This window comes from Aulonocara stuartgranti (genome assembly GCF_965226115.1).
Source record: "Aulonocara stuartgranti genome assembly, chromosome: 20".
Lineage (NCBI taxonomy): Eukaryota > Metazoa > Chordata > Actinopteri > Cichliformes > Cichlidae > Aulonocara > Aulonocara stuartgranti.
Genome location: NC_138956.1, coordinates 15762501 through 15775554, shown reverse-complemented (window position 1 = coordinate 15775554; position 13054 = coordinate 15762501). Strand labels below are relative to the sequence as shown.

The window sequence follows — 13054 nt, the reverse complement described above, 5'->3', positions numbered from 1 at the left end:
AAAAAAATTTTGCGCTAGCTTACGTGGTTGCAGTGCTACCGGGATTTAAAAATAGTTACGCATAACAGAGCGTTCCCGCTCCGATCGGCTCTAAAGGGTTAAAAAAGCCTACGCTGGACCCATCTCTCACTAGCAACTACAGACCGATCTCAAAAATACCATTAATTGCTAAGATTTTAGAGAAGATTGTGGCTAAGCAGCTTACAGCAGTTTTAGACAAATATAATATCTTTGACAAATTTCAGTCTGGCTTTCGTAGAGCTCATTCTACTGAAACAGCCCTTCTTAGAGTTTCCAATGACATTCTGATGCAAAACGATGCAGGTAAGTGTTCTGTACTCCTAATGTTGGATCTCACGTCGGCCTTTGACACCGTTGACCATTATATTTTGCTTGATAGGCTGAAATACTGGGTCGGTGTATCTGGGTCTGCCTTAGAGTGGTTCTCCTCGTATCTCTGTGAACGATACTCTTCTGTGGCAGTTTCTAAGTACAGGTCATCTTCTACGTCCCTGTCCTTTGGTGTGCCACAAGGTTCTGTGCTGGGGCCCTTATTGTTTTTAATTTATTTACTTCCTCTCCAGCATATTTTGAGCCCTTTTGAGGATATTTGTTACCACTGCTACGCAGACGACATCCAACTATATATATATCTTTTAAACCTGAAGATGCTTCTAAGCTGCGGATTTTAAATGTGTGTCTGGAAACCATCAAAAGTTAGATGGCTGACAACTTCCTCCAACTAAATGAAAATAAAACTGAAGTCCTTGTATGTGCTCCAGACAGACATGTACCCAGCATAATGAATGCTCTTGGTCCCCTTTCAACGTTTGTGAAATCGTCTATCAGGAACCTAGGAATAACCTTCGATCCTGCTCTTACATTGGATATTCACGTCAAATCTCTGGTTCAGTCTTGCTTCTATCATTTAAGAAATATTTCTAAATTGAGCCCCATAATATCTCATACTGAACTGGAGATTGTTATTCATGCTTTTATTTCATCACGACTGGACTATTGCAATTCACTGTTCACATGTCTAAACAAAAGTTCCCTGGAGCGTCTGCAGATTGTCCAAAATGCTGCAGCAAGGCTTCTGACGAAAACATCGAAATACTCACATATAACACCGTTGCTTATACAGCTGAACTGGCTCCCTGTCGAATTCAGAGTCCACTTTAAGATTCTGGTTCTGACATTTAAGGCTCTTCAAGAACAAGCACCATCATACATCATTGAACTCTTACAGCCCTATGCCCCTAGTAGGTCTCTGAGGTCTTGTGGTCAGGGCCTACTTGTTATTCAGTATACGAGACTGAAAACTAGGGGTGATCGAGCTTTTGCTACTGTGGCCGCCAGACTGTGGAATTCTCTTCCTCAGAACTTAAGATCTGCTGATTCACTGATTACTTTTAAAAAACAGCTAAAAACACATCTTTTTAAAATTGCATTTTGTTAACTTTTGACTGTACTTTGTCTTTTTAATCTGTTCCTATACCTTGTAAAGCACTTTGTGATCTTTTATCTAGAAATGTGCTATATAAATAAAAGTTTACTTACTTACTTACTTAACTGCCCGATTATCAAATGGGCCCCTCCTTCCTTCTTTTATTCTGGTTTGTCATTCTTCACCTTTAAACATATTCTAGGTTAAACGTTTATTATTATTATTATTATTATTATTGTCTAATATTATTATTATTCAATTTTTTTCTTTGTGTTTTTGTAATTTCACCACAATCTACCTCAATACCGCATTTATATCTAAAAATATGGAAACACGCTAGCTGTGAATAGCTGGTGTGCACATGTCTATTTACAGTGATTCAGTCACTAACATGCAGTAGTAACAATAACAGTGTCTAGTGCACATGGTCCGTGAATCCGGTGGTAACTTTGACGGCACCCCTCTGATTTTTGTGCGCATACAGGTAAATGATAGTGTTGGTGAAAACTGATTGCTGCACAGGACTGGAACATATTATTGGTGGGCTATTGCCTTTCAGCTGGAGTTTGATTCATGCAAAGACAGAAACACACACACACACACACACACACACACACACACACACACACACACACACACACACACACACACACACACACACACACTGTGACTGGGGAATCTGCTGAACTCGTGTGTTAAATTCAGCCCAAAATATTTCATAGGCTACTCAGAAGAAGTTGAAGATAAAGTATACGTGGATCTAAAGATTTACCTTCATTGTGGATAGGGTACATCCGGGGATGGATGGCAATTCGGGCTGGAGCTGCAGCTGTAATAAAATTGCATTGAAATTATTTATATAGAATAATATATTACTGTTCATACATAAACTCTGAATTAAATTAGTTTTTGTGTTTGCTGGCCAATGATCATCTGTGTTTCTGAGAACATGTCAGACCTGTGGGATGGAGGATGGAGACTGCCGGGCCCTCTGCTGAGCCGAGAAGAGAGTGCACACTGATGCGATACAGAGTCTCAGGTTCCAGATCAGTGAAACAGTGGCTTCTGCTGGACTTACTCACAACTTCTTGCTTTGATTGTTTGTCTATGCACACATGCACGACAGAGTAAATTGCCAGCAATCACTGTATGTTCTGTTACAACTAATAACTCACATATAATATATTTATATTATATATATATATAATTATTTTCATATAAATTATGAAAATAATTTCATATTTTTTGGATGTTTGTCACACTTAAATATTTCAGATGATGAAAAACATTTAAATTAGACAAAGATAACACAAGTAAACACAAAATGCAGTTGCTAAATGAAGGGGTTAATAATTAAGGGAAAAAACCCTCCAAAGCAGGTAGACAGCAGCAATTCATGGTTCTATTTACCGCAGCAAGTCTTCTAGGTCCTGAAGCAGAAAAACAGCTCCAGATAATACATTACCACCACCATGCCATATCAAAAAGCACCACTGAACGACACAGGAAATCATTCGGTCTGCATCCCAAGTCTGCAATTAATCAGGCCTGAGTGTGTTTAGTGAAACTCAACTCAGCTTTCCAAAAAATGTAGTTAGTTACAGTTAATTCATGATTTAACAAGAGGGGCAATCTTTTTTTTTTTTTTCCACAGGACCAGGGAGGTTTTCCTAATCTATGAAATCATCATTTAAAAACTGCATTTTGTATTTACTTGTCTTATCTTTCTTCTAATATTAAAATTTGTTTGATGATGCGAAACACTAGGAAATCAGGAAGGGGGCAAACACCTTTTCACATCACTGTAGACATGATTACAGAATACCTTTTACATCCTGGATTACAATACGATATCCATCAACGGCAGATACTGGTCTCCATGACACACAGATACTGGAGTGGTCTGACCTGACCACACTCGCACTGCTTACCCGCAAAGTGGCTAGAGAGACAGAAAAAAAGGAAGAAAACAAGCAAAAAACAAAAAAAAAACAAAGCCAAAGAATGTCATCTGCACACTAGCATGGACAATAAACGTAGACACAGTGCACCCAGTAATTTTTGAACTTACAACCAAGTATCAAGAGCAGTACTGGTATTGTACTGGTACTGGCTGCTGTCTCATTGTTCAGAGAGCCCATCATTATGCAGAGAAAGGAATCTGCGTCTCTGGACCAAAATGACTGTACGTGTAGTGCTGTAGAAACAATACTGCCCAAAAACATATGCATATCCCTCCTGTAAGGGTAAAGTAATGGGACATTTGCACTTTTTGCATGTAAACCTGTCGCTCTTCACTGGAAGTTGCACTTGAGCTGTCTTGACATCTTTCCCTTGTTTGACTCACCAGTTTTGCCCTGAGCTGAACCGCTGCCTCCTTCTCTGTTGTGGTACTCAGCAGTGACCAAGATGCTGTAGCGCGTATCTGGCTGCAGTGACTCCAGCATCACCTGCTTCTCTCCACCAGGGACCAGCACCTGCAGAGAACAAACAACACTATCATCCCAACACAGTCAGAACTCATTTAAAGTTTTGGGACTTATGGAATTCTGACACATGACAGCCGGCTGAAGCCCAGAAGAGGTGAAGATGTAATGACTACGACCCACTCACAGTGTGATCCTGGCTATCAGCTCCAGTCAATGCTGTGTAGGACACGCGATACTGGAGGACATGAGCATTGGGAGGTACCCAACTGATCACCATGCTGACGGCAGTCTCATCAGAAACCGTGAGGCTGGTTGGGCCTCCACCAGACACTGCAGCAACATCATAGAAGAGATAAAGTACCACAGCTAACGACACTTAACCCTCACTTTGTTCCTTTATAGGAGGAAATTATTTTGGCAGCAAAGCAAAGTGTTTTTTAGACAATAAATGTAAAGTATAACAGAGAATTTGATACTTTGATTTGATACTTTAACCTCACTACATTTATTTCATAGCTCAGAGTTCTAGTTACTCAAAGATGAGAATTTAGATGTGAAATTTAACCTTTAAGTGACTAGTACTTTGAGAACTGCCATCAATTACACAATGAAGTTCATTTACTTACAGGTTATTGTAGTAGTAATGCTATATTGTACAGAATATGACACGAAGGGCTGCTGACCACAGAAAAGTAAAAGGTAACTGGGCCTAAAGACTAACAGGAGAAAAACAAGCTTTCTGTGATTCTATGATTTTTATTTCTGTGTTTTTGTGGTAATCTTGGATATCTTAGGTTGTCTCATTACTGTCACATATGTCCTATCATTAAAACACTGGCTTCTAACAACTAACAGTGTCTCAAAAATAATGTAATAAATAAACAAATAATATGGATGCATGACTCAAATGCATGACTTTTAACTTGTGTATTTTGTAGGCTGAACACTGCTGCTAATGTGACTAAGGTAAATGGTTTCATCAGGCTTGCCCTTCCTGAGTTTGAGAAATGCTCAGGATCAGAAAATGTGTGACTCACAGGTGCTGTAGCGTATGGCCACAGCTTCACTCTGAGCTCCATCTCCATAGAGTGCAGACAGTGAAATCTGATACTCTTTATCATCCTCCACCCCTCCAAGAACTGCTCCTTCACTGTCACCACTCATACGCAGCTGAAATACACAGCAGGGACACACAGGACAACAGTTTATATCGTATTTTTTAATTCATAATATGTACTCCAGCAATCCAATAATTTTCCCCACCTGTCTCAGGTCGCCTCCACTTAGGGAGATCCACTTAATGAGGTAAGAAACAACATCATCAGCTGCAGCTTCCCAGCGCACCATGATGTCACTGTCTGAGAAATTAGTTACCCTAAGGTCTGAAGGAGGAGGCACCTTCACTAGAAGAAAAGAATAATGTGTATGGAAATTAAAAAAAAGAGAGAGACAGCTACATTATGACATTTCTCATTATTAATCAATAACATTTACAGTACTGTGCAAAAGCCTTGAGCCAAATGCTGAAGTATTTCTTTGGACATTATCTGTTTTTTCACTCCTTTTTAGTCCAGTTTTTGTACCTGACCATTTTCTGAGGAATGCTTTGTTTTGTTTTGTTTGTGGAACCACTCAGCACTGACCTACCAATCATTCAAGAATTTAAAAGCATCTAACGCAATTGATGAACCAATACTGTGTCTGCACATAACAGAACACTTGGGAAAGAACCGATTTTTAATCTTTAAGCACTTTTTTACTAGCAGCCTGCAACAAAAACACACCATTTATTCCCATTTCCTCAGTTCAATCTATGGAAAAAGAGCAAAGATAGCAAAGATTGCATCAACAAGTTTATACCCAAAAAACTATTAATAAAAAAGACAACATGAAGTCAGTTTGATCTAACAAATGTAGCCTAAGGTGATGCCTTCATGCCAAAAACAAATATTTTGTCTCACGTGTGGTGACGTTACTGGTGAACGCTGTAGACAGGCCTTGTGCGTAGTGAGACTGAACAGAAATGAGGTATCTGGAAAGAGAGGAAAGGTTCTGCACCAGCACTGAGTTCACTCCTGTCACTTCCACCTGGAAGGATATTTAATATATATCAATGACTGACATGGCTGAGGCAGCATTTCATTTATCAAACATTTTGAACTGTTAATGCAGTAAATGGGACAGAGTACAGAAGCTTCTGTACATTAGTCTAAAGTACAGAAGCTACACTTTACTTTATTAACTTTACTAAACCATTAACTATCAGAGAGAAACTGCATGACTGCAAACATGACTCACTTGTCATATCAGCCTATTTGGAGCACAACACTGTGGCGGTGGTAAATTACAAGTGGTAATTTAGTACTTGGCAACAAGATGTCAGACCTCCAATAAAGCACAATTCTTTGCACAATATTCAAGAAAACTGTCCCCACTAAAGATGGAAACATCTTTCATTACTTGAGGCACAACCACACCATAGAGTACAACCAGGTTAAACAAATGACTCCACTGAGCATCACTAGTTAGACTCCATATGGCAGGAAGAGCACACTTTTACTGATGAGTTACCAATGGTAGTAAAAGTGAGCTTTTAGAAACTGGTTAAAAAACTTGAACCCAGATACAACATGCCATTTTATTAGGTGCTAATGAAATTGAAATTGTGTAGTCTCCTGAAGAGTTACAAGGCTAAGTTACCTATCCTTTAAGACTGGCTTGTTTGGGAAGGTACCTGCTTGACATCACTGCCGTGGTTGGTGCTGTAGGTGATTCTATGGCCGGGGACATCCCCAGCCCCGGGCACCCAGCTCACCTTCATCATACTGTGGGTGACCATCGGGAACTGAACACTCAGTGGTGTTGGGAGGGGGACTGCAAAGTAAAAAACGAAAGCAGAAGAACTTTGAAAGTGCACTCAAGTGTACTGAAGTAACTTTGGAAAGGTACAGTTACCAATGTCTATATTACAGAAGGCTGATCTTTGACCATTTTAGCAGAGGAAACAATGGTAGAGTGCAGAACGGTGGAGAAGGAGAAACGTTAAAATAGGAAATCATAAAGACACAGTGTAAGTGAAAGTGAAAAATCCGGTCTTAGACTGTTTAGATAATGTCTCACATGTGGTGGTAACAGCAGTGACAGGGTCGCTGGGTTCCTCCTCATAAAGCGCATAAAGAGTGACAGAGTAGTCTGTGGCTGGCAGTAATCCTGCCAGCTCCACCACAGTTTGTTCTGCACCAAATTTCTCCTGCAAATACAGAAACAACATCATTCATCCATCTCATTACTGAGCGCAGTGCTTTGTACTGGGACTGTATCTGCCAACATTAGTGTAAGGCTGAACACTGATGTTGTGATGTGGTAATAGGCCACTAGCAGTCAGTAGTCTAAAATGACGGTGAGTTATTGAAGATGAATGTTTAGGAACAATAAGCTGCAATTACAAGGTATTACTTTTTTCTGTATCATTAACCAGCAGCAAAATATAGTCAACACATTCTGTCATCACCTCCTTGGCATCATCAGGCTCTCCGTGGCTGAGTGCTGAGTACAGGATCAAGTACTGTGTTGCGCCGGGTGCAGCACCCCAACTCACTTGCAATGTGCTGTAAGATGAAGGAGTCACTTTCAAGTTGGCAGGCATGGCCAGTGGCACTAAGAGGAAAACAGACATGTCTTTGTAGTATACACACTTTTGAGTACTTTGTTTGCTGAGTACACATGGTGTGTAAAGTAACAGTGACAGCAACCAAACTTCCATGGGTGTAGCTTTAACTTTAACTCCTTTAAATAATGAATCACATGTGTAACTGTACTATTATAACCTCACTATGATGCTTGTAGTATATGTATGTTTTTTTCCCTAGATGTGTTATTCAATGTATGTTTTTTTCCCTAGATGTGTTATTCAATCTGGATGAAACTTACTATATAAACTGCCCAGGGTACCAGTATTATTAATATCTATATAGCTTTAGGGAATTCTTTTTATAACACTAAAAGCTGTTTTTGCCAACTCACTATATAAGTGATATAATGAAAATAACATTTGACTGTTCCTTGTTATCAGCAGAATATAATTTAAGGGAATTCTGCTGACTACAGCAACTTCATACTTACTGATACTGTAGCACCTATGACAAAATTACCACATTTCATAAAGGATGGAGCTGGAATTACTCTACATTTGTGCTAACTTTCTATACCTATCAATCTTTAGCACCTTTAACACTGATGCTAGTCTTACATGTTGTGACAGTCCCTCTGAGCGCTAAGCCTACGTTGTCCTCATACACGGGAAAGATAGAGACGTGGTACAGAGTTTGAGAGGAGAGGCCTTCCAGCAGCACAACAGATTCTGAGCCAGGTAACACCACCTGGAAACAAAGCACTGCTTAGACTAATAGTCTGAAAACATATCATACATAAGACGTGACATACATATGATCGATCCGACAACTAAACCCAAAGAATATGTAGCAGCACTGGATAGTATTTGCTGTTCCTCTAAACAAGGATCTTATTGTTGCTGGACAGACATAGCACATGTTACATGTTCTACACATTCTGGGGGTTTTTATACCTTATGAATCATCTAGGAATATACATATATACATCTAGGAATTTTTGTAATAGCAGTGAAGTTCATTTCTGGACCTGGAAATTGTAAAATCTTCACATTGACAGTTGAGATTTGTTTACATAACCATCCTTGTGCTTTAAACCCATATGGCAACAGTGCCTGTGAACCAAGCAGCAGCCTCTGTGGCTAGAAAGTGAAAGTGAATGCTCCAACCCCAGAACTGAAGTCCAAATAGCAACATGAGACAGGCTTCAAAACAGGGGAAAAAAACCTTGTATATCAAAAATGAACAGACCACGATATCATCCACAGCTCAGGAGAGGCCTAGCAAACAGTTACAGGTTAAAACCGCCTTTTTTCACATTCATCTCTCAGTCAAGTAATGTAGAACTTTAAACCACATTCACATTCATAACAGGAAATAAGTCAGAGGCTGAAATGTTTTATGTATCAGACAGTAAACAATGCTTTTTAATAAGGAGTTAATAGGATACTTTTAAAGTCAGGTGGTTGCTCTTTTGTTATGTTCAACATTTAGCTAGCCCCTACCAGCATTAACATTTATGCCTCAGCTCAACCTTCTCATCCAGATATGATCACAACCATATTAAAACAATCACAAAGATACCAATAGCAAAAATGCTAAACTTGATGTAGAGTGGTGCCTAACTCCATTTTTATTTACAGCATGTGAAAAGAGGCAAGATGCTAACCTCCTGTGGACTCTGACTCTCAGCACTGTGGTACACAACTCTGTACTGTTGGACCGGCTTCACAGGATTGGTCCAGTGAAGCTTCACCTCTCTGGAACCAAGTTCTGAAAACCGGAGATCAGTAGGACTGGGGTAGGAGAGGGTCGGATCTGCTGTGGAACCAGGCTCCATTCCTGAACACACAGAAACACAGAGCATTAAATCTCCAGGAAACATCTGATGCCATTAAAAACAACTCAGTTTAAGGCAGAAAAACATAGATAGCTACAAAGATGGGTGGCATACGCTTTGTGATGCCACGCTCCTCTATCCTCCCGCACAATATGTGGACCAGGCGTGCCACCAGCTTGCTGAGCAGAGGGAAGTCATTAACATTGTAGACATTCAGATCCACTGGCTCCGAGGCCACTTGTCTCAACTCCGCTTCATCAGCGTTCTTTACACCTGAATAACACCAAGTTGTGCGTTAGTTTAACCAGCTAAGGACATAACATGTTAAAATAAGTAGTGGAACCCCTTCTGAATCTAGTCTAATGGCTAAGTAGTTTTAGTCTAAAGGCTAAATTGAAAAAAGGAAATCACTTGACCTGCTCTACTTGCCCATCTTACCGACAGCGATGATTTCAATGCCTGCATTTTTCAGCCGGGTGGCTGCAGCAATGGCATCATCCTGAGATTTCCCATCAGTCAACAACACCAGAAAAAACGGAGTGTCAGATCTTGCACCCGCACTGGACCTCATGTTCTCCTCCATGACATGGAGTAGTGCCTGACCTGGAGACATGGTTAGACACTGACAAATGCACGGTACACATGCAGTATCAAACAGCATCAGCTGAGTGTGTACCTGTAAATGTGTTTCCTCCCTTATATCTGAAGTTCCTCACTGCCTCCAACAGCTGCTCTTTAGAGGTGAAGTTGTTAAGGTGCCATTCTGTGCGTGGGTCTCCACTGTACTGTGTCAGTCCTAAAACAAAGATTCTAAATTATACATGATTTTATCATCTATGTTAGTTCATAACAGACAGAATCAAAAAGACCGCCAAGTTCTTCTCTGAGTGATCCATTTCAATATGTCTGTGCTTTAATTGTCCTTACCTTTTGTTGTCACCTCATAAACAACAAAAGGTTGTTTATGATGCTGGTTTTACAGCATTTTTTATGGAAATAATGGGTGTAAATAGTGTTGTTGCACCTTATATGAAGGCAGCACAATATGATAAAGTGTTGCACACATCAGGGGATGATGACATGAAACCTTGGCATGGTAAGTAAAAGTCGATATTTTAATAACTTCATGCACAAATGGGAACAAGCCAAATATTGATTTGACTTGTCTCTGTTTGAGCCCTGTGATAGCCTAGCAGCCTGTTCACAGTGTCCCCAGTCTCTCACCCTATCACAGCAGGACTTATTCAAGATGTTTACTGTCATGTACACCGCAAAACACAAATAGTTACGCAGAGCAATGGAATTCTTACTTTGCGGGTTCCCTTCACATGACTAAAACAAAGTATCTGTATTATATCTGTGACCTTGACTTTATTAACAGGTGAAGAAGAAGATGAATGGATAGATGTGTCATGGTCCGTGGTCCTGTGTGTGGAATGTGTGATGTGCGGGTAGCCACACCCCCAGGCTGGGCCGTCACCGGCACACCTGCTCTCCATCGGGGTGATTACCTGAAGAGCTACTTAACCCGGCGCTGACGGATGCTCCACGCCAGTCCGTTAATCACCTCTCTGTGGTAACTAGACTCCCGCGAAAGCGTTGCATTAATATCTTGTTGGAGCTGCGTTAAATCTGCTTACTTGTGTCTAGGTTTCGATCCGGCATTCAGCGTCTGCCACCTGCCTGTCCTCCTGCTCAATTGGATCACCCGGTGCATCATCTGGCCCATCCACTACCTCCACGGATTTCCCTCTCACGGACTTCCCTCCCCAGCTCCCACGGTCCCGCTCTAATCGTAAGCCAACTGGTCTAACTCAGTTTTGATGTGTTTCCTCCGCTTCCCAGCTCCCTAGTAATCTTCTCCCCTTTCTGTTGCAGCCTCCCACGGACCCGATTCCGGCTTCGTCGCATCATTGTTTCCCCGGGTTTTTTAGTTCCTCGTTTTGCTCCTTTGGTTTTCCCGGGTCGCCTTTTGTTATTATAATAAAGTGTCCTTTTCTGCTAGCGCTTGAGTCTGCATTTGGATCTTTTGTGCACGCGCGCCGCGGCGCATGACAAGATGGATATTTCGTTTGTATGAAACATGGTAGAACTTATTTTATCTAAACAAATAAACACATGTAACATTAGTTGGGTGATTTCTGGACCAAAAAATTGAATTCATAAATGTTCACAAAGGATGAAAATAAACCAGTAATATGACACATAGCAGCTCATACACTAACCACTAACAGGGAGGAGCAGTGAGCCTTGGCTGCCATGTGGGCACATTATATAACCCCGTTCTCCTGGTCAGCCTCTTCCCACATGACGGTCAGATGTAAAATATCGCAAACGGACTTTGAGAAATGTAGGATGGAAACTTTATATAGACCATTAATAATAAACAGTTAATTCGTAGTCAAGTCACCGTTAGTTAATAGTTTATTACTATTAATAATCTATGAAATACTGACTAATAACCTTTATAAAATGGTTAATAGCTGATTTGTAAACAATGTAAACAATACCTGGATGGTTACAGTAACATTTCAACATAAAACTATAAAACTTTAATAAAGACTGCGCAGTGCAGCAATAAACGTTGCATGATGGCTCAATAGCAGTCACTGTAACAGCTATTCATTATTTATATGCTTAAAATAACTATGTTAAAGGAAACACTATGAACCTAGTCTATGAATCGTTCTTTGACTTGTTAACTTTTGCAAGCTGTTTGGTTAAGTATACATACCAAATCTAATTCATTTAGGAACACAGGCGCTTTGGATTAAATGAGAAAGCTGTAGGCCCACGCTAAAGAATACAAACATTTGTGTGTATTTGTTTCCCTGAGACTGTGAACAGGTTCAGGATCAGGGATCAGTAATAAAACCAATCAAATAACAAAAGTAGCTGGAAAATACACCATAAAGTATATAAAATGTTATGTGTCCCGATGACAACAGATTACAATTTTTATTACATTACACATTTGACTGTGTATAATTTATATTTTTTACAAAGTATAAACATGAATTATAAAATTATGTAGTAGTAAATTATATGTGAGCAATAGTGACAGTAGTAAATCTGTGAGTACAACAATAAAAATAACCTACAATAACAACCAGAAGGCCAGAAATGTAATGAGCAAAGCAAAAAGAGAAACAGAGTGATGTCAATACTCCTGCAACAGTGTGAATGATGATGTCAGGACATCTACAGTGTGGCAATACTTCTATTTGAAATCTACTATGACTTTCACAATGCTAGTGATGAGAAATGTTTTCACCACCATACTCCACGCTCTGTTTCTCACCAATCTGAATGTGATTCGGTCCAATGTGGAAAGGTGTCACTAGGCCCTCCAAGAAGTCTCGGACGCGTCTGAAGTTAATGCGTCCGATGCTCCAGGAGCCGTCCACCAACAACACGATGTCTGCAGCTGCATCACTCGCACATTCAAATGGTTTTCTTGAAGACATACCTTAATAAATAACACAAGAAGCAAAGGATGTAAAGAACACACGTACTTTAAATGAGGAAACAGATGGCACCAAAACTGTTTTTAACGTGAAGGCGTCTAACTATTGTGTACATGTGTCGACATGGTGCACAGATGCAGGAGTGAGCTTTCATGCATGTGAACGTCTGTTTCTTTCCTTCGATTATAAAGGAGAGAGGCGAAACAAATGCCCTGTAGCCAAACAGAATGGTCTGTCATTAT

The 13054-nt window shown here is 40.2% G+C and overlaps 1 protein-coding gene across 4 annotated transcripts in view; it reads right to left on the bottom strand.

The window, feature by feature from the left end:
• The window catches only part of LOC309696699 (collagen alpha-1(XX) chain-like), a 45958-nt gene that overhangs the window by 14475 nt on the left and 18429 nt on the right, over window positions 1-13054 (bottom strand). For all 4 annotated transcript variants that reach the window (XM_082518046.1, XM_082518045.1, XM_082518044.1 and 1 more), the window contains 17 exons: window positions 12647-12814; window positions 10022-10141; window positions 9784-9948; window positions 9460-9618; window positions 9175-9347; window positions 8126-8255; window positions 7388-7533; window positions 6997-7126; window positions 6611-6750; window positions 5838-5964; window positions 5140-5279; window positions 4914-5046; window positions 4061-4206; window positions 3795-3924; window positions 3273-3389; window positions 2406-2552; window positions 2220-2276 (listed from right to left, as the gene is read on the bottom strand). In XM_082518046.1, coding sequence (XP_082374172.1) covers window positions 2220-2276; window positions 2406-2552; window positions 3273-3389; window positions 3795-3924; window positions 4061-4206; window positions 4914-5046; window positions 5140-5279; window positions 5838-5964; window positions 6611-6750; window positions 6997-7126; window positions 7388-7533; window positions 8126-8255; window positions 9175-9347; window positions 9460-9618; window positions 9784-9948; window positions 10022-10141; window positions 12647-12814 — 2328 coding nt within the window. The remainder of the gene's footprint in view (window positions 1-2219; window positions 2277-2405; window positions 2553-3272; window positions 3390-3794; window positions 3925-4060; window positions 4207-4913; window positions 5047-5139; window positions 5280-5837; window positions 5965-6610; window positions 6751-6996; window positions 7127-7387; window positions 7534-8125; window positions 8256-9174; window positions 9348-9459; window positions 9619-9783; window positions 9949-10021; window positions 10142-12646; window positions 12815-13054) is intronic.